This window comes from Nicotiana sylvestris, chromosome 2, assembly GCF_000393655.2.
Source record: "Nicotiana sylvestris chromosome 2, ASM39365v2, whole genome shotgun sequence".
Taxonomy (NCBI): domain Eukaryota; kingdom Viridiplantae; phylum Streptophyta; class Magnoliopsida; order Solanales; family Solanaceae; genus Nicotiana; species Nicotiana sylvestris.
The window spans coordinates 185,606,497-185,626,069 of record NC_091058.1 but is presented as its reverse complement, the minus strand read 5'-3'; the positions used below and the strand labels follow the sequence as shown (position 1 = coordinate 185,626,069).

At 41.2% G+C, this 19,573-nt stretch overlaps 1 protein-coding gene across 3 annotated transcripts; it reads left to right on the top strand.

The window, feature by feature from the left end:
• The first annotated feature begins 788 nt into the window (after positions 1-788).
• LOC104221234 (uncharacterized) lies at positions 789-19,511 on the top strand. 3 transcript variants are annotated; one of them, XM_009772249.2, is made up of 7 exons: positions 789-900; positions 3,032-3,097; positions 3,206-3,255; positions 3,389-3,453; positions 18,937-19,028; positions 19,113-19,184; positions 19,276-19,511. In XM_009772249.2, exons 1-7 carry the CDS (start codon positions 898-900, stop codon positions 19,312-19,314), a joined length of 387 nt encoding a protein of 128 aa, XP_009770551.1. In that variant the 5' UTR covers positions 789-897; the 3' UTR covers positions 19,315-19,511. The 3 variants fall into 3 exon arrangements, with proteins under 3 accessions (XP_009770551.1, XP_009770553.1, XP_070024479.1); XM_009772251.2 differs by having other exon boundaries at positions 802-900; positions 19,282-19,511; XM_070168378.1 differs by lacking the exon at positions 789-900 and adding an exon at positions 959-999.
• The last annotated feature ends 62 nt before the right edge of the window (positions 19,512-19,573 follow it).

Genomic DNA, 19,573 nt, shown 5'->3' with positions numbered 1-19,573 from the left:
TGCACAATCGAGTCTAAGAATTTGCAGAAGCTTTTCGTGTTTTATGCTTTTGTGTCCTACGTTTAGCTATTATCATTTAAGTCCTTGCTATTTACTTTTCATCCCTAAAGGTGTCACTGCCGTTGGCCGACACGTGTCTAGTTTGTTTGGCTGCTCTCTTGTTAAAATATTGTGTACTTCTCTTTCTTTATGCTGAATGAAATCAATCTCTTTTTCTATGTATTTTCCCTTTTGTTCCTTAGTTTAGCTTAATGACAATTCCACCATGGGAATCGTTACAACATTATTAAAACACATGGCGATGTGATTTTTGATAGATTTGGCTCATGCTAAGTACATGAGTGATTTAAATTGAACTAGCCATCAAGACGAACTACTCCAAATTTATTTTACCCAATTCATATCATAAATCTTATTCAAACTAATTGCATACATTATTCACATTCTTCATGTGAAATAGTGAATATATTAATGTTTATATCTTGTTTAAATTCAATGTAGCACCCATTGTTGTTATAAAAATTTAGGATTTTTTAATGGTAAAATTGAGAAAAATGAATGGGAAAAAGCATGTTATGATCATTTTTTTTCCAATTTAAATGACACACATGCTTTTTACGAACCAAATCCATCAAAGATAACTACCATTGTGTGCTATAAATATAAAGGAGACCATAAGTGGTCAGTTCTGATAAATAAAAATGAAAAAAATTGCTGAGGTGCATAATTAAAGGACCATGTTAAATCAACCAAAAACATAAGGGACTAGTTTTGTCATTTGTTTTGCTGATTTTGAACATATCCAGCGTGGCCTTTCTCGCGTCTGACAAACGCCGTGTTTTTATTTTCTTGCATTCCTTTTCCCTGAGATTCCCTGCTCAAATTCAGCATTGAAAGATGGTAAGTTTACTTAGTTACTCTACTCGCGTTGTGTATAGATTTTCTTTAATGATGTGTACCCCCCTTTTAGGATAAAATTGATGTTAGGGTTGCAAACTTGTAAGATTACTTGTGCTTAGGTCTCTGTCAGTTCAAAAGATGGATGCATTGTAATTTCTCTTTAAAGGGTTTATGTCCACTTTTGAAAACGCTTGTTGATTTCCTCTGTGCAAACCACTGAACTTCATTTAAAAAGTTTTTTTTTTCTTTCTTTTTTTGTGGTAAAGTTATTCCTATAATAACTTTGTTCCCTGTACGTTAGCTATCCATAGGAAGGACAGGAAAAGGGAGCTTCTGTCAAATGGATTTTTGTTAGCCACTGTTACCAGTGGCGGAACCAGGAATTCAAACAAAGGGATTCAAAAAAAATACAAGAATGTTACACCTAGGATCTGAACCTGTGATCTAAAGCTGTAATTTAGGGGATTCAACTTTTTATATATAAGCAAAAAGGTCATTTTTTCCCCATATGTGCAGTATAATTTGCCAATGAAGGGGATTCAATTGAACTACCTTGTGTCCCCTTAGCTCCGCCCGACTCTTACAGTACATAAGAAGGGAGGAGTGCTTAATTGTAACTCTGGATATAGTATGATGGAATTTCTATTTGCTTAGAGTTTTATTTGGATGTTGACTGTAGTATTGGACCATGGTTTAGAATGGACACCTCAGCAGGAAAGTATAAACGGAATTAAGAACAAAACGGAACTGGTAAATGGATTCTGTTTGCACATAGTTGATGAAATCGTTTGTTGATAATATCATTAGTTGTGTTTCATATTAAAGGCAGAAAGGGGTGGCATGCTAAGCTGTTTCAAACTAGCTTTCTCTTATTGATTTGCTACCTCAATCCGTTGGGAGAAAAGAAAGGAAATAAATAAAAGATGTTTGTGTTATTTACTTGTTGTGGCTTTGTTTCTTGTATGGTTCTCTGGTTTTCTTTTACCTATTCTAAAAAATAATCAATGAGGATAGAAGTGCGTAATATTTTTGAGAAACCAAAAGCCAAAGTTTTCTAGCTTGCGTTGGGTTACTGTTTGGATCAATGGTTAGTCTAGAAAATAGAATATTTGGAATGCAAGTTCAGTGATGGGACACATGAGGTAGAAGTAGACCTGCAGCTTGATACACAAGTCATCCCCAAGAGAGATAATTTCAAATATTTTGGTTCTGTAATTCGAGGCAACAAGGAGATTGACGAGGATGTTACACATCGTATTGGAGGGGGTGGATGAAATGGAGGCTCGCATGTGGTGTTTTATGTGATAAGAATGTGCCCCCAAGACTTCAGGGCAAGTTCTACAGAGTGGTGGTTAGACTTGCTATGTTGTATGGGGCTGAGTGTTGGCCAGTCAAAAAATCCAATACCCAGAAGATGAAAGTAGTAGAAATAAGGATGTTGAGATGGATATGTGGGCATACCAGGAAAGATAAGATTAAGAATGAAGTTATTAGGGATAAGGTGGAAGTGGCCCTATGGAGGACAAGTAGCGGGAATGAGGCTGAGATGGTTTAGGCATGTGAAGAGGAGAAATAGATGCCCCGGTTAGGAAGTGTGAGAGGTTAACCATGGCGGATCATAGGAAGAGTATAGGTAGGCCAAAGAAGTACTGAGAAGAGTTGATTAGGCAGGATATGACGTTGCTTCAGCGTACCAAAGTCATGACCCTCGATAGGAAGGTGTGGAGGTCGAGAATTAAGGTCGAAGGTCGATAGGTAGTCGAGCGTTTCTCCTAGTCTTGCTAGTAGTATTAGTACTGTTCTTGTATTTTCTTATTCTTAGATCTTTGTTATTACACGTGGTGTCGTTCACTTCCGTTGTCCTATTACCTTATTGTAGCTACTGTTTGTTGCTTCCTTTTCACTGTTTCTTGAGCCAAAGGTCTATCAGAACAACCTCTCTACCTTCACAAAGTAGGGTAAGGTTTGCGTACACATTATCCTTCCCAGTCCCCACTTGTGAAATTACACTGGATTTGTTGTTGTAATGGTTAGTCTAGAAGCTTGCAACAATGTGGTCTAGAAGCTTGCAACAATGTGATCTAGCTTGCTAGGAGAGATTTGATTCCCTTTTTTGCTATTATTATTCCAGGCTGACCCAGAATTAGAGGCAATCAGGCAAAGGAGAATGCAGGAGCTCATGGCTCAACAGGGCATGGTAAAATGATGACCGTTTGTATTTATGGTGCAACTTTTTAAGTTGTGTTTGCCTTTTTAAAGTTCTGAATCTGATGTATCTCCATTACTTATAAAACTTGAATCATAGGGAACTCCTCAAAGCTCAGACAAGCAAAGCGCCCAGGAGGAAGCCAAAAGGTTATTTTCTTACTAGCAGCTAAAATTGTTGCCCCTTTTTTGGTTGGTAAAATTGTTGCCCTTTGTGGTCGTACTCATATGTTAGCATTTACTTTTGAGATTTTAATATCGACAGAGGAAATGATTGATGTAGGGAGGCTGATGAACGAAGGCAAATGATGCTTACTCAGATTCTGACTTCTGAAGCAAGGGCAAGGCGTAAGTGCATTTAGCAATTCTCTTCAAGATATTCGGTGTTTTCAGTTCTGTAGATTGAGAAATCTATTTTTTTTAGTTGAAGTGTTTGCTTGTAAGTTTGAATCTATAGATGGTTGTTATTGGTATGTTATGACTGTATATTTGACTATATCTAGAGCTAAGTAGTATGGACATGGATGGCATCATGGAAGACTGAAAATAAGGAATACGGTGAACATTCATATGTAGATACATGCATTTTGTTCTATAGATGTCTATTTTACGAGAAAAATAAGTTATAATAGTTATTAAACTAAAAAACATGATGAACATGATCTATCAATTTCATGAATTTGCCACTGTGTGTGGACAATATTCAAGGCATTTGGCTTCATTATCTGGATTAGCCCATGTTGTAAGGATTTAAAATTCGTGAAACCAAGTACTCACTTAGTTTTAGACTAAAAGTCCTTCATTGGCTTCGTAAGATTACTTAAGAGGACAACTGGAAATTGTATGATTTTGTACTTATTGAGGTAACACTTCAGGATATATGTTTATTTTTTAATCGTTGAAGAATTTCAGTAACAAACAATTTGTATTGAGCAAAACTAGGTCCTGTGTTACTTCTTCTGATATGTCATATGTATTTATAAGGAAGAAGTTAATTTGGGCTAGCTCACAAAAGAAGGTGGCCATTTAATTTGGAATGGAGGAAATACTAAATATTTAATTCTAATTAGCACACTCTCCTAATTTCCATTCGAATTCAGTACTTTTTTTGATTATTAGTGTTGGATATTTTGTTTCTTGTGTAAGTTTGGATACCACAGAGACAAAAAACATTAGGTGATATCTTTCTATCTGCCTAAATCTTGGTGGCTAGAGGTACAGGGTACCTGTGTTGGTGGGCGTTAGCAAATACCGTGAAATAATCAAGTTGCATGCAAGTTGGCCCCTACATCCCGTTATAAAAAAGAAAATAATAATTAGGAAGAAAATTATAATACTAAGGAAAGAAACTGTCAGTGTTTTGAAAGGAAAAACAATTCCTTACAGAAAATGAAGATGAACTGCCTTCTTTTGTTTCACTTTTGGTGTAAGGAAGATTTTGTTTTATTTGAACAAGATAACATTTAGTGAAAGGAAGATTTTGTACATGATGTTAATTCACTGTTTGATATCATAGAATCCCTGTAGTAGGAGCTAGAAGAAGTTATTAGCTTTAGCACAACCTTTGTGCTACAGATATATAATATTGTTACCGTTCTAAAAAATAATAATAACAATAAAAGGACCAAGTATACCATGATGTTTGGAACCTCAAAGAGAGCAATTTTTGGAGAAAGCAAAGAAATTAAGGGTGCTGTTGCATTACGTTCTTGTGGCCGACATGAGTGTTGGTATTTATAGTGGACCATTTGGAAGGAAACATGTCGTAGGTGTTTTGAAGGGAACAACAATTCCGTACAGAAAATCAAGATGAACTGTCTTTTTTTGTTTCACTTTTCGTGTAAGGAAGATTTTGTACAGAATATTGATTCACGGTTAGATATCAAGAATCCTTGTTGTAGGAGCTAAAAGAAGCTATGTTTTTGGTTATGTTAAATTGTAATGTTGGCTTTAGCACAACCTTTGTGCTATAGATATATGTTAATGTGGTGCTTATGCTTTCCTGAGCCGAGGGTCTATTGGAAACAACCTCTCTTTCCTCACAAGGTAGGGGTAAGGTCTGCATACACATTACTCTCCCCCGACCCCACGGTGTGGGATAATACTGGGTATGTTGTTGTTGTTGTTTTGTGCTATAGATATATAATATTGTTACCGTTCTCAAAATTAGTTAAAAAAAACCAAGTATACCATGATATTTGGTACCTCAAAGATAGCAATTTTTAGAAAAAGCAAAGAAATTGGGTGACTAGTTTCCAAATGATATAGAGAGCTTATGATCATGTGAGCTGGGTTTGTCTTCTCAAAATGTTGATGGATATGGGTTTTGGTAGAAAGTGATATGGGTTTTGGTAGAAAGTGGATCAAGTGGATTCTATTTTGCATAAGCTTAGTCAGATTTTCTATTTTGATCAGTGGCTCTACTGAAGGTTTTTCCCTTCACCGAGGGCTGGAACAGAGAGGCCGCTTTTCCCCTTTTCAATTCTTAATTGCAATGGAAGGGTTTAAATAGCATGATTAAGATAGCCAATAACAATGGATGGATGTCTGGGTTTAAGATAACAAGTAGGGGAGGAGGACTGAAATAACTCATCTGTTATATGTAGATGAGACTTTGGTGTTTTGTGAGTTAAAAGAGGAGCAGTGAACCTCAGAGCAATCCTCACTCTCTTTGATGCAGCTTTTGGTCTTCAAGTAAATTGGAGGAAGAGTTTTCTTTTCCGAGTTAATGAGGTATTTGGTATGCAAAGGTTGGCAGGTGTTCTTGGTGTACAGTGGGAGCTCTTCCAACAACATACTTAGTGTTACGCAACGCCTTCCTGAAATTCATTGGAAGGGCGACGTAGGGCTAAGCAACTGATGTCAGTACAGCTACTGTTTGCCAACTGAGGTCCCCTCCATACGCTAGACTAGATTGTCAGTGCCGTACGGAAAAACCAATTTCAAGAGCAATTGAGAGAACAAAAATGAGAATTGAGAGTGAAAGAAAGCTTGATTGCATTAATGAAAGCTATTACAGAAAGGCAACGCGGTGTCGAGGGGGAGAGACACCAGTACAGAGAATTGTTTGCTTGCTAGAAAGTTTTGAATGCTTGACCCCGCCTAATAATACTTAAAAAAAATAAACCAAAGTTACAAGGCTAGATTTGATTAAGCTAGAGAAACATAATGGAAGTACATGGAATAAAACTACTCTATATTTACAATGAAAAGGACTTAGTTTTCTAGAAGGCAGAAATATGTCCGTTGTCAGCAGCATTGTCTTTGGCATCAGGGTCTGTGCGCGCGGCGCTGTTGGCATCTGCTTGCGGCTGGGCGCTGGCGAGGGATATCGATGGGGCGACAGAGGCACACGCGCGCTTGTCACTTGGCGCGGCCAAGACCACGGGGCCGTCCGTGGCGCTAAGCATTAGGAGGCTTACTAGAACGCCACGGGGCACGCCCAAGGGGTCATGGGGCATGGCTGGAAAGCCGCCCATGACATTCTCCCCCACCTGAGTTGGCGATGTTTAGGCTCTTGTAGGCTTTGAGGTTTGTTCCCCTCTCCCAAGTATTCTCCCCTGCATCACAACCCTGTCATTTCACCAAGAACTCTTGGTGATCTTTCCTTGAGGCCTGAATCACTCTATCATCAAGGATAGCTTCAACACACCTTTTCCTGGTTGAATTGGGACCTCGAATACTGGGTATTGTGAGCTGGCTCCGTGAAGGATCCTCCGTGTCTTCCCGTAAAGGTTTTAGGAGGCTAACATGAAAGACAGGATGAATTTTCCACCAAGCTGGGGTATCCACCCAGTATGCAACTTTCCCAATGCGCCTTTCAATGGACAAGGGTCATGGACTCCCACAAATAAGTACCGCTTTGGGATTTTGACCATCACTTGTCTTCTACTTGGTATTCAACAAAGCGACGATTTTGATCCGCATGCCTTTTCATCCGCTTTTGAGCTTTGACAAGATAGCTCCGCACTATCTCCAAATTTCGCTTCCACTCTTTTGAGAAGCTAGCAGCTCGAGGAGATTTAGACATGTTTGGTGCATTCACTGTGTATAGGAGTAGCGGTTGCTGTCCGGTAACAATTTCAAAAGCGCTTTTGTTTGTACTAGAGCTCTTTTGTGAATTGAAACACAGTTGAGCAACATTCAGAAGCTTCACCCAATTCTTTTGCGATCCGGTTACAAATTGGCAGAGATATTCCTCCAATATACCATTGAACCGCTCCGTCTGGCCATCAGATTGCGGATGAAAACTTGAGCTGTGACTCAAGCTTGACCCAAGGCACTTAGAGTTGGGTTCAAAAGTTGCTAGTGAAGCGTGAGTCGCGACCACTAATAATATCTTTGGGCAGACCCCAATATTTGACGACATGAGAGAAGAAGAGTCGAGCTGTATCTTCTGCTGATATATATTGTAGGGCTGCAATAAAGGTAGCATACTTGGAAAACCGATCTACCACAACCAAGATAGTTGTGAGGTCTCCGACCTTGGGCAATCCGGTGATGAAATCCAGGGAAACGCTTTTCCAGGGTCTCTTTGGGACAGCTAGTGGTTCCAAGAGTCCCGCTTGTGTCAAGCGGTCCGACTTGTCCTTCTGGCATACTAGACTAGTCTTCATATACTGAGCAACGTCATCGGCCATTTGAGGCCAATAATATGCCCGGCGAAGTAACGCCATAGTGCGTTCTTCACTGGGATGGCCGGCCCACAGAGTATCATGACATTCCGCTAGAAGAGTCCTTTGCAGATCTCCTCCTTTAGGAACATAAAGTCGGTTCCCTTTCACTTTCAGGAAACCATCTTCCATGTAGAACAGACGAGTCTTGCCCTGTCCTACCAAATCAACCAAATACTGTGTAGCAGGATCCTTGATGAGTAGATCCTGTATTTGGTCCTTGATGGAGGTGGCTACTTCGCTCCATCTTAGGGTGGCGAGTTGGCACACCGATGCTAGATCAACTCTCCGACTGAGCGCATCAGCAACATGATTGGCCTTCCTACTGCGGTACTCCAGGTTGAAGTGGAATTCAGCTAAGAGTTCCTGCCACCTGGCTGGCTTGTCGACCATTCAGTTTTGGCTGGGTCATGAAATGGCTAACAACTGTGTTGTATGTCTTGACCATGAACGGGGTCCCCAACAGATAGTGCCTCCAAAGGCGCATGCAGTGGACGACAACCAATAATTCTTTCTCATGGGCGGCATAGCGCCGCTCTGCATCCTTCAGCTTCCGACTCTCGTACGCTACAAGATGCCCTTCTTGTAGTAAGACTCTACTGAGGGCGTAGTCGGATGCATCGTTTGTACGTCGAATGGCTTGGCCAAATCAGGGAGGGCCAAGACGGGGCTACTAGACATAGCCACTTTCAATGCGTTGAAGGCCTCTGCTCGCCTCGGTCCCCAATCCCAGGGTGTGACCTTCTTGAGGAGTTCTGTCAATGGCACTGCGATGAGGGAGTAGTTTTTCACAAATCGCCGGTGGAAGTTGCATAGGCCAAGGAACGGCCTCAAGGCGTGGACATCCTTGGGCGGCGGCCAATCTGTGATTGCCTGAATCTTCTGTTGGTCTATCTTGATCCGCCCTTCCTCGATGACATGTCCGAGGAAGTCAATTTGCTTTTGAGCAAAGGAGCACTTGGATAGCATCGCATATAGTTCATGCCCCCGCAATCGTGCTAGGACCTTCCGCAAGTGCACTAGGTATTCTTCCAATGTTTGGCTATATACCACAATGTCATCCAAGTAGACCACCACGAATTCGTCAATGTACTCTCGGAAGACTTGGTTCATTAGAGTGCAAAATGTAGCTGGGGTGTTAGTCAAGCCGAACGACATGACCAGGAAGTCGTACGACCCATATCTTGTTACACAGGTCGTCTTGTGTTCATCACCCTCTGCAATCCGAACTTGCCAATAACCTGTCTTCAGGTCTATCTTGGTGAACACCGTCGCACCACCCAGTCTATCGAACAAGTCTGCCATTACCGGAATATGGTACTTGTTCTTCACGATGATTTTGTTTAGAGCCCGATAATCTACACAGAGTCACAGGCTGCCATCATGTTTCTTTTGGAATAGAACAGGGGACCCGTATGGGGACTTGGAGGGCACAATGATCCCTGTATCTAGCATTTCCGTCAATTGTCTCCGAAGCTCGGTGAGTTCGGGTTGTGACATCTTGTAGGGCGCCCGGGCTGGTGGCTTCGCGCCCGGCACCAACTCAATTTCATGGTCCACAGTGCGCCTAGGCGGTAGTCGCTTTGGCATGTCTTGTGGCATGACATCTTCAAACTCCAGTAGTAGCTCCTTCACGGGTTCAGGAATGGGACCCGAGGAGCGTTCTATATCTTCAATGCAGAGGGTTGCCAGGGACGTAGGTTCATGCCTTTTGATCCCCTTTTTCAACTGCAAGGTCGAGATGTTCTCAACGGCCATCTTCATGGGCATGCACGGGATAATGCAGGGCTTGGTCCCGTTTGCTCCCATCATCAGTAACATGTCAACATACGGTACATGCATGGTGTTGGTTTGCCTCAGGAATTCCAATCCAACTATCAACTCGAAGTCATCTATGATTACCACGCGCATGTTGAATTTTCCTTCGTAAGGGCCAAGCTTCACTGGTACCTCTTTGGCTATCCCATCCACTGGCCGAGGAGGTGAGTTGATAGCCTTGACACTACTTCTGCCCTTTCCTACAACTAGACCAAGGCGCTCCACCAGAGTCGAGGCTAAGTAGTTGTGGGTAGCACCCCTGTCTATCATCGCCCGAATGGGCTTGCCATTTACCTTCATCTCGACGAACATTAAGGTCCTCTCTTGTTTAGGAGGAGTCCTATCATCCGCCTTCTTTTTCCCTTTCTTGGTGCTTGGGCAGGGGTCCTTCTTCTTACGGATACCAGCACTGGTTCCCGCTAAGGCCTCAGAAATGGAGCCAACAATTGCATTAAAGGCACCTACTGGTTCAGTCTGGTCTGCATCGTCTGTGTCGTCATCCGTCCCATCATCAAAAGCTTGATGGGCGTTCATCTGTGCATGTGGACACTCATTATTCCAATGTGGTCCGCCGCAATGACGACATCCTAAAGGAGGCTTTCTCCCCGGTCATTGTTGTTTGACGCAACAATATTGCTGCCTGAGGAGGAAGCCTTAGATTTGGTTGCACTCCGATCTCCCCCACTTCTGCTAGGGCCACCATTGCTAGGTTGGCCCCCTTTGAATCCCGCTCGGGCAGGCGGTTGAGGCCTATCCTTCCGAGCTTCCACTTGATAGTCCTCAAGGCATTCAGCTGCTTGGATCGCCTTGGGTAGGGTATCTACCCTTTGTCTTTGCAGTTCCATACGGGCATAAGGTGTCAACCCTTCCAGGAAGGTGAAGAGCTTGTCTTTGTCCCCCATGTCACGTATGTTTAGCATGAGCGCGGAGAATTCCCGCATGTAGTCTCACACTGATTTGGTTTGGCGGAGCTCTCGTAGCTTTCTCCTTGCGTTGTATTCAACATTCTCGGGGAAGAACTGTAGGCATATGACTGCCTTCAGTTCTGCCCGTCTCGAGAGCATCTTCACCGGCCCTGATAGCTTCGTACTTCACCCGCCACCAGAGTTTAGCATCACCCTGAAGATACATGGCAGCAGTTGCTACCTTCTTAGCTTCTTCTAGGCCCCCAACATCGAAGTACTGTTCGATGTCAAAGATGAAGTTTTCCACTTGGCATTCCTAGCTCCACTGTATGGCTTTGGCTCAGGAATTTTCAATTTTTGTGTCGCGGAAGCGGGGTTCACAGCGCCCCCGATTTGGTTTCCACCGCCATGAAGCAGGCCCTATAAAGCAGCATTGACAACATTGAGCTTGTCTATCAAGTCGTCAATAGTTTGTTGCATGGCATTCACCCTGTCTGCCTCTTGTCTGCCTCTTGTGCCCTGTAAGCTAAATCCTCGGTGCGCTCCTGTTGGAGTCCCTCGAATTTGCCAAAAATTTCGGCTGCCTCTGTGGCTGCCGTTTGCCGGTCTCCCTCGGAGTCGCGACTGGTGTTTTCTATGTCAACTTCGGCCTGAAGCACCCTGCGGTCCAGGTCATACAACCTTTGCCCTAGGCTGGTTCTTAGTTCAGGCACCATATCCACGATGGGCCGTAATCCGTCAACCGTCTGTTCAAGGGCTGCAATGCGGTCCCCATGATTCACCATGGTCAGAAATGATGGTAATGGCAATGTGTTCCCTCGTCCGATATCGAGCCTAGGCTCTGATACCAACGGTTACGCAGAGCCTTCCTGAGATTCGTTGGAAATGCGACGTAAGGCTAAGCAACTGATATTAGTGCAGTTACTGTCCGCCAACTGAGGTACCCTCCGTACGCTAGACTTGATTGGCAGTGCCGTATGGGAAAACCAATGTCAAGAGCAATTGAGAGAACATAAATGAGAATTGAGAGTGAAAGAAAGCTTGATTGCATTAATGAAAGCTATTACAGAAAGGCAATACGGTGTCGAGGGGGAGAGACACCAGTACAGAGAATTATTTGCTTGCTAGAAACTTTTGAATGCTTGATCCCTCCTAATAATGCTTAAAAAAATAAACTAAAGCTACAAGACTAGAATTGATTAAGCTAGAGAAACATAATGGAAGTACATGGAATAAAACTACTCTATATTTACAATGAAAAGGACTTAGTTTTCTACAAGGCAGAAACAGGTCCGTTGTCAGCAGCATTGTCTTTGGCATCAGGGTCTGTGCGCGCGGCACTGTCTGTGCACGCATCGCTGTTGGCATTTGCTTGCGGCTGGGCGCTGGCGAGGGAAATCTGTGGGGCGACAGAGGCACATGCGCGCTTGTCACTTGGCGCGGCCAAGACCACGGGGCCGTCCGTGGCGCTAGGCATTGGGAGACTTGCTAGGACGCTACGGGGCGCGCCCAAGGGGTCATGGGGCATGGTTGGAAAGCCGCCCATGACTTTAGGCATGCCAATGGGTTCTAAAAATAAAGTCTTAGACATTTGGAGTGGGGTACTAAAAAGATGTGAGAAAAGACTAGCCAAGTGGAAAGTTAATACTTATCTTTGGGGGCAGAGTGACATTGGTCAACAGGGTCCTGGATGCACTCCCGACCTAAGTTGCTCGGACATAGGTGCGGATCTAGAGGTTGGATCCTTCAAGATGTAAGTTCTAAGATATAGGTATACGGATCCTAGTCGGATACGGGTGTGGCGATTCGGGTAAAAATAATTCCAAAAAATAAAAAAATAATTTTTTTTCTAAATTATGAGAAATTTTGTGGAATACTTACGTATAACTTGCAAAGTGTGAATTTCTATTTTATTCTCAAGTTGTAGACTAAGTTGCTCCGACACGGCGGTTTAGGTGCCGCATCCGTGTCGACACGACAATAGTATGGGTGTGAGTATGGGATCCGTATTGGATTTGGTCAAATAATTTTGGGTACTTTGACCACGACGGACTGAAAATTCGAGACGAGATACAATTTGATTTCCGAAATCAAATTGGGAGGCTTGCTAGGACGCTACGGGGCGCGCCCAAGGGGTCATGGGGCATGGTTGGCAAGCCGCCCATGACATTAGGCATGCCAATGGGTTCTAAAAATAAAGTCTTAGACATTTGGAGTGGGGTGCTAAAAAGATGTGAGAAAAGACTAGCCAAGTGGAAAGTTAATACTTATCTTTGGGGGCAGAGTGACATTGGTCAACAGGGTCCTGGATGCACTCCCGACCTAAGTTGCTCGGACATGGGTGCGGATCTAGAGGTTGGATCCTTCAAGATGTAAGTTCCAAGATACAGGTATACGGATCCTAGTCGGATACGGGTGTGGCGATTCGGGTAAAAATAATTCCAAAAAATAAAAAAATAATTTTTTTTTCTAAATTATGAGAAATTTTGTGGAATACTTACGTATAGCTTGCAAAGTGTGAATTTCTATTTTATTCTCAAGTTGTAGACTAAGTTGCTCTGACACGGTGGTTTAGGTGCCGCATCCGTGTCGACACGACACTAGTATGGGTGTGAGTATGAGATCCGTACTGGATTTGGTCAAATAATTTTGGGTACTTTGACCATGACGGACTGAAAATTCGAGACAAGATACAATTTGATTTCCGAAATCAAAACAAAAAATGGGGAAGAAAATAGCTTACCGTATCTAGAAAATCAATCATTTACTTACCTACAACTTGAGAATAAAAAAGAAATCCACACTTTACAAGCTATACACAGGTATTCCTAAATAATTTCTCATAATTTAGAGAAAAGGATCGATGCCATTAGAAGGAAGTTCATTTGGCAAGGCAATAAAAAGAAGAAAGTTTTTCATTTATTGAAGTGGAAGAACCTTACACTCAGCAAGAAAGATGGGGGCCTAGGCATAAGGAATTTAAGACTACACAACAAAACTCTACTTATGAAATGGCTTTGGAGATTTAGTATGGAGGAAAAACTTATGGAAATAAGTAATCACTGTACGGTCTTGAGGGACAGTGGGTTTCGAGGGCTGTGATTACACCTTATGGTTACACCTTATGGGGTCAGTATATGGAGGTCTATTAGGGATTAATGTCCTCTTTTGGTCCCCAAATATTGACATCTTAGTAGGAAATGGAAGGAAGACTTCCTTCTGGAATGACAATTGGTTAGGACATGGACCTTTGAAAGACTTGTTCAGTGATATGAAGGTCTTGAGTCTAAATCCAAAAGCCATAGAGAGAGATAGTTGGGACCACCAAGGGTGGAACTTCAACTTTAGGAGACAACTTAATGGCTAGGAATGTCTTAGATTCATTGAATTGTTGAGAGCACTTGGTCATTTCAAGGGGATAATAGAGGAGGAGGATAGACTTAAATGGAAACGACACAGTAAGGGCCAATTTACAGTGAATTCAGCATATACCTTGCTTAATCACCCTGGTCAGCAAGCTCAATTGTGGAGTTGGAAAGCAGTATGGAAAGTGAGAATACCACCTTTTGTGTGGCTAGTTGTAGAGATGCTTGCCTAACACAAGACAATTTAAAGAGAAGGGGAAGGCCATTGTGCTCAAAGTGTTATCTATGTACGAATGAGGCAGAAAATAGTAGTCATATATTTATACATTGTGTATGGCAACTATTTTTGAGTATGAACGGATTGTCATGGACCATGGAGGATGCATATGGTGGACGATTTGGAAGGAAAGAAGTAGTAGGTGTTTTGAAGGGAACAACAATTCCTTACAGAAAATTAAGATGAACGACCTTTTTTTGTTTCACTTTTGGTGCAAGTAAGATTTTGTACAGGATGCTGATTCACCGTTAGATATCATCGAATCCTTGTAGTAAGAGCTAGAAGAAGCTATGATTTTGGTTATGTCAAATTGTAATGGTGGCATTAGCACAACCTTTGTGCTACAAATATATAATCTTCTTAGGCCTCGAAAGAGAGAGTCTAGGGTAAAATTTGAGAGATATGGGCTCAGCTTCATCAACAGCCTCTAAAGAACTGTAGCACTTGTTTTGCATGGAAGCAAAAGGAACGAGACTAGCTTCTTCCTTTGCCTCTGGAGAACAGTGAACTTTTCGTTTCATAGAAGATAAAGGATCGAGAGTAGTTACTATTTGGTCTGGAACTGGTTGCTCGTTGATATAATCAAAATTGGGCTCTGAACTAAAGACTCCAAATTTGTTGTGGCAACGGATGATTGTCCCAACTGCTTTTCGAATCTTCTTTTCCTTATTTCTCCTGTTGTAGATTTTACGTTTTGGGCCTTTAGAGTAGTAATCAAAATGCTGGATCAATACTACTTTAGTATTCATTGAATGGGCCTTTGGCTGAGTCAAAGTGGGGACACGTGGCTCTAAATTTGAATTTGAAATCACTTTAGGCTGCACATGACTGGTAGGTGGGCTCGGTAATTGAGAAACGTTAGCATTATCTGCAATAATTCCGGTGGCTTTTCCGATCATCCTGGGCTTCACTAGAAACCTGCTATTATTGAAATTTCGAAGCACCCCCAATTTCAAGATCATTTTTTGCTGGAACTTTGGTCGCATCTCCTGCGATACAAATTTTGGCCCACTGAAGTTGAACTTTTTTTTTTTGTCTTTATCAATTCCCACAAATCCATCACATTTGTCTCTGATGTACTATCTCACCCACACGTTCGTCAATTCCACAATATTGCAAGAAGTGTTGAATAAGTGAAGAAGAGGAAACAAAAGAGTCAATCACGTTTTTGAAGCTAATGCTCAAAGAAACTAATCACCAATATTTATTTTCAGCATATTGAGCCCTTTAAATAGTCTTACAATGAGTAAAATTGGTAAGACCAAGGAAAACTAATTCTAATTAAACTAGAATAAGAATACTAAAAAAACCTATCCTAACTAAATCAGGAAAAAGAATTGTAGTAGGAATGGACTTCCAACTAACAATCATGGTTTGACTAGAACTATAAATATAATCCTACTAAAACAAGAATTAAGAAATCCTAATCTTTAAGGAAAAGAAATCCTAATCTTGAATGGATTCTTGGACTTCTTCAATTTCATGAGATTCTTGGGCCTCAATTGGACTAAGGCTAATTAGTGTAAGCATTTTAAATTTGTGGCCCAATTCTCCAAATCCATTAACACCTTCATGGGCCCAATAACCCTCCATTTTTGTAGAAAAAATGGACTCCATTTGTGCTTCTCTAGCATGAAGATTTAAGCTTGTATGTTCATCAGTCTCCTATGTAGCGAAATGTGTTCTGGTTCTAAGCATGCAGAGGGATACTAAAAACCGTAACCAAGATCGATTGACTATGTTTTGCATCTTTGCACTAACTGTTAGCGACCACCACTCAAGTGTCAAATGCCTCCCATACCAGAACCACTCTTCTAGCAGCTTCTGGTCTTGAGAGGAAATAAGAAAGGAATAGATTGTGAGTGAGAGGAGTGACTTTCAACCCAAACGCTGATTTTCCATCTGTAGACCAACCATTTTTGAATCGCATCTGCACTTCGACTAAGGCTGAAGGAGTCATTGAAGCAGCCCACTAAACACTTAGATACTAACTGGTCTATACCAGCATAGTGCTTAACACTATGCTGCTAGAATTCTACCAGCATAGGCATAATTCTAGCAGCTTCTTGTCTTGAGGGGAAATAAGAAAGGAATAGATTGTGAGTGAGAGGAGTGACTTTCAACCCAAACGCTGATTTTCCATCTGTTGACCAACCATTTTTGAATCACATCTGCACTTCGACTAAGGCTGAAGGAGTCATTGAAGCAGCCCACTAAACACTTAGATACTAACTGGTCTACACCAGCATAGTGCTTAACATTGTCTGGATCCAATTTTGGGGCATTTGAATCCTGTCTTGCCACTGTGAGATTCTAGCTGTATCGATGAAAGACTTGGTATCCCGTACCAAACGATGAAATCGTTGGTCAGTAGGTTCGCCTAAGGAGTGTAGGATCTTCTTTGCTATGTCACCCCAATCCCAATTGTAGTGTTCCTCTGGAATAATGATGGATGTTTTTCTATCTCCAGTCCATCTTCGATTCGTAAATAACGACCATAAATGTTGAAGTTTTGGAAGACTCTGTAGGTGTATGTCTGACTCTTTCTTCCCCACTTTCTACACAAATTCCCCGACCCCCGAGATGCTTGTTGAATGATTTTGCATACCCATCACATGTTTTCTTCATCAATGTTTAATCTGGTGGTGAATCCCCTTCACTCAATAAATGTGAACTATCTAAAATTATCATCACTAATATCAATAAGTTCGTAAGTTTTATCTCCAGATGTAAAAAGGTTTTCTTTTCCATAACTAAAAAGGTTACCTTAAAAGTATGTCAGAGCTAGCGACCGGTAAGAGAAAAGAGAAAAGGGGCCTGACACATTTTTCAAGAGAGAGCACTATACTTGCATTGTTTTTACTTCAAATATTTAACCTTGTGCTATATTTTGCGGACACTTCAAAATCCCTGCCGCACTCATGTTGGGTGTGGGTGTGGGATTCACACCAGATTTGGTTAACTTACTTTGGTTGCTTTGCTACATCTATGACCGAGAAGTATAAGTTGATTGGGTATTTGTTTTGATTTTTGATTTTATGAGAATGCTTTGTATCACGAGACATCGTTTGAATAAAATATTTAGTTCAACAAATTTAATTAATTGAAACATATACTAACAAATGTCGTAATATGCTTTTCTTGGCCGCATCCCAGCACCCGTGTTCCCACTTGGATCCATATCCTTGAATCCTGTAATTTATGTGATGAAGAAACCAACCTTTAGATCTGCATTTGCATCGGGTATCCGCAACCAAGTCCGAGGAACATAAACCTAGTGTAGTTCTTTTCAAATCCGGTGGCTATACAACTCTTGTTTGTGTTCGTTTTTTAATTTTTCTTGCATCACATATACATGTTTATTTATGTTTTTCTTTGCTAAAGCGTGCACTTTGTTCGGTAAGTTCCAATTGACCTTGGCACTTCCTAATGCTTTTTGCCTTTACCAGCACTGCTACTTTGTTCTTACAAAGATTCTTCTCAGAACCCATTTGATGATGAGTTCCTCAGAACCCACTGATTTCTTGATAGTTCAACAGAATCTACAGAAATGAAAGCCAACCACTACTACATTTGTTTAATCTAAGGTTTGGGTTGGAGTTACTTTTGATTAGCTACCAAGCTTCTCAGCTCTCATAGGTTGTATCTCTGGTGGTATAAATGTAAGTTTCATTCATTGGCATGTGTAAACGAGTGATTGTTTGTTTGATGTTTTGGAGATATATGCTGAAAGTATAACATCTCCATTTCCCATGGGAGACTGTTGTAAAAGAGAGCTTTCGTGTTTTCAGATGATGTATATTTGGTCCCACTGTCTCACATGCTGAAGCTGTCCTATTAAAGCTTTGTTTCCATCAGCTTGCATTTTTTCCTTCTGGCAAGTGTTGCTTAATGCTAGTTCTTTACTCATCTTTGACATTTTAATCTAAGCTGGTGGAATTCTGCAAATTAATAGAGCACCGCTGTGTGCTACCTTGGAGCTGAACATAGTGATAAGAATTGTGCTGCATGCTGATGTTTTCAAACATATATTAGAGCCTTTTGCTTTTATGGTCTGTGATGCTCATCCCTTAAAATGTATGGTTAGAGGGAAACCTAATGGAGTCGTGAAAATTCAGAAATTGTCAGATATGGATATATTCTAAAATTTGGGTATGATATATTGAGTGCATACCTAGTATTGTTTGTTAGATGACGTCTTATGTTGTATTCCTTAAATTTTGGCCATGTGTCTTGTTGTCAATTATCTAGTGTCCTTAATTTTCAAGTCTGTTGTATGACCACAGCATGTCTTTTGTGTTAAGAGGATGTTTAGGATCTATTTTTTCTACGTAAAAGTTTAACAGAACAACCTGTAGAAAAATATCTGTTTCCCCTCTTAACTGGCTAAACATCTGGTTTAATAGCTTTTGGCAATGGCCTTTAGACTGTTTATCATGGCGCTAGACCTGGAAAGTTTGGCGTCTGCTCATTTCTCTTTTAGTTTATTCAGTTTGCCTTACTATATTAAACAGTGAAACTTGCGCGCTTTTCCTGATTCTCAAAAATTACTGAAGTCATTTCTGTTATGTGCTTATCCATTGCGTGAGTACGAAAAGGGGTTCGGGGGCTAGGGACTTGGGAGTATTTACTTGAAGTTGCTTGGCCCTTTATTGTTAAAGGCTGTATCTAGTATTGTTGTTCTTTTCCCTGATTTCATTGATTTTGTTATTATTTCATCGGTTCTCTTAACTTTCTCGGACCAAGTATCTCATGAGATGACCAGTGGCCTTAATTTCATTTGGTATATGCAGTTGCTCGAATTGCTCTTGTGAAGCCTGACAAGGCCAGAGGAGTTGAAGATGTTATACTCAGAGCTGCCCAAATGGGTCAGATCACGGAAAAGGTGCTCTCTTTTTCTCTATATATTTGTACTTCCACATCTGATAGATTATCCTTTCAATTGCTTTGAATAATGTAATCTGTGCAGGTTTCGGAGGAGAAACTGATACAATTACTAGAACAAATTAACACCCAAACTACTAAGCATACAAAAGTAACTGTAAGTCATTGACTCTCTGCTTATCTTTTTCTTTCCTTTTTGTTCAGTCTATTAAGTTGAACCCTTGTTCTGAAATTTGATCACTTCTTAGATCCAGAGGCGTCGGAGTGTTTTTGAGGATGATGATTAGAATGCTTCAGCATATTTTAGTCCCTGACTATATGGTGTTTTCAAATTTTTGTAAGACACTTGACTGTGGTTTCAGTGTCTCATCAACTTTGTCAAAATATGCCTGAGGTTTTCCAGTTACATTGAAATTGCTCAGCTTGTAATAGTTTAATTTACACGAATATAATGATGTAAATTAATGAGTGTTTCTGGTTCTTACTCCTTCCTTCAGAAACAGATCAAATATCATACTTCTCACCAGATCATTATTGTGTGAAAGG

Bases quoted from the DNA above. Each gene is read 5' to 3' on its own strand.
- LOC104221234 (XM_009772249.2), top strand. The intron at 3,256-3,388 runs GTTATTTTCTTA...TGATTGATGTAG, and splicing joins GCCCAGGAGGAAGCCAAAAG to GGAGGCTGATGAACGAAGGC. The intron at 19,029-19,112 runs GTGCTCTCTTTT...TAATCTGTGCAG, and splicing joins TGGGTCAGATCACGGAAAAG to GTTTCGGAGGAGAAACTGAT.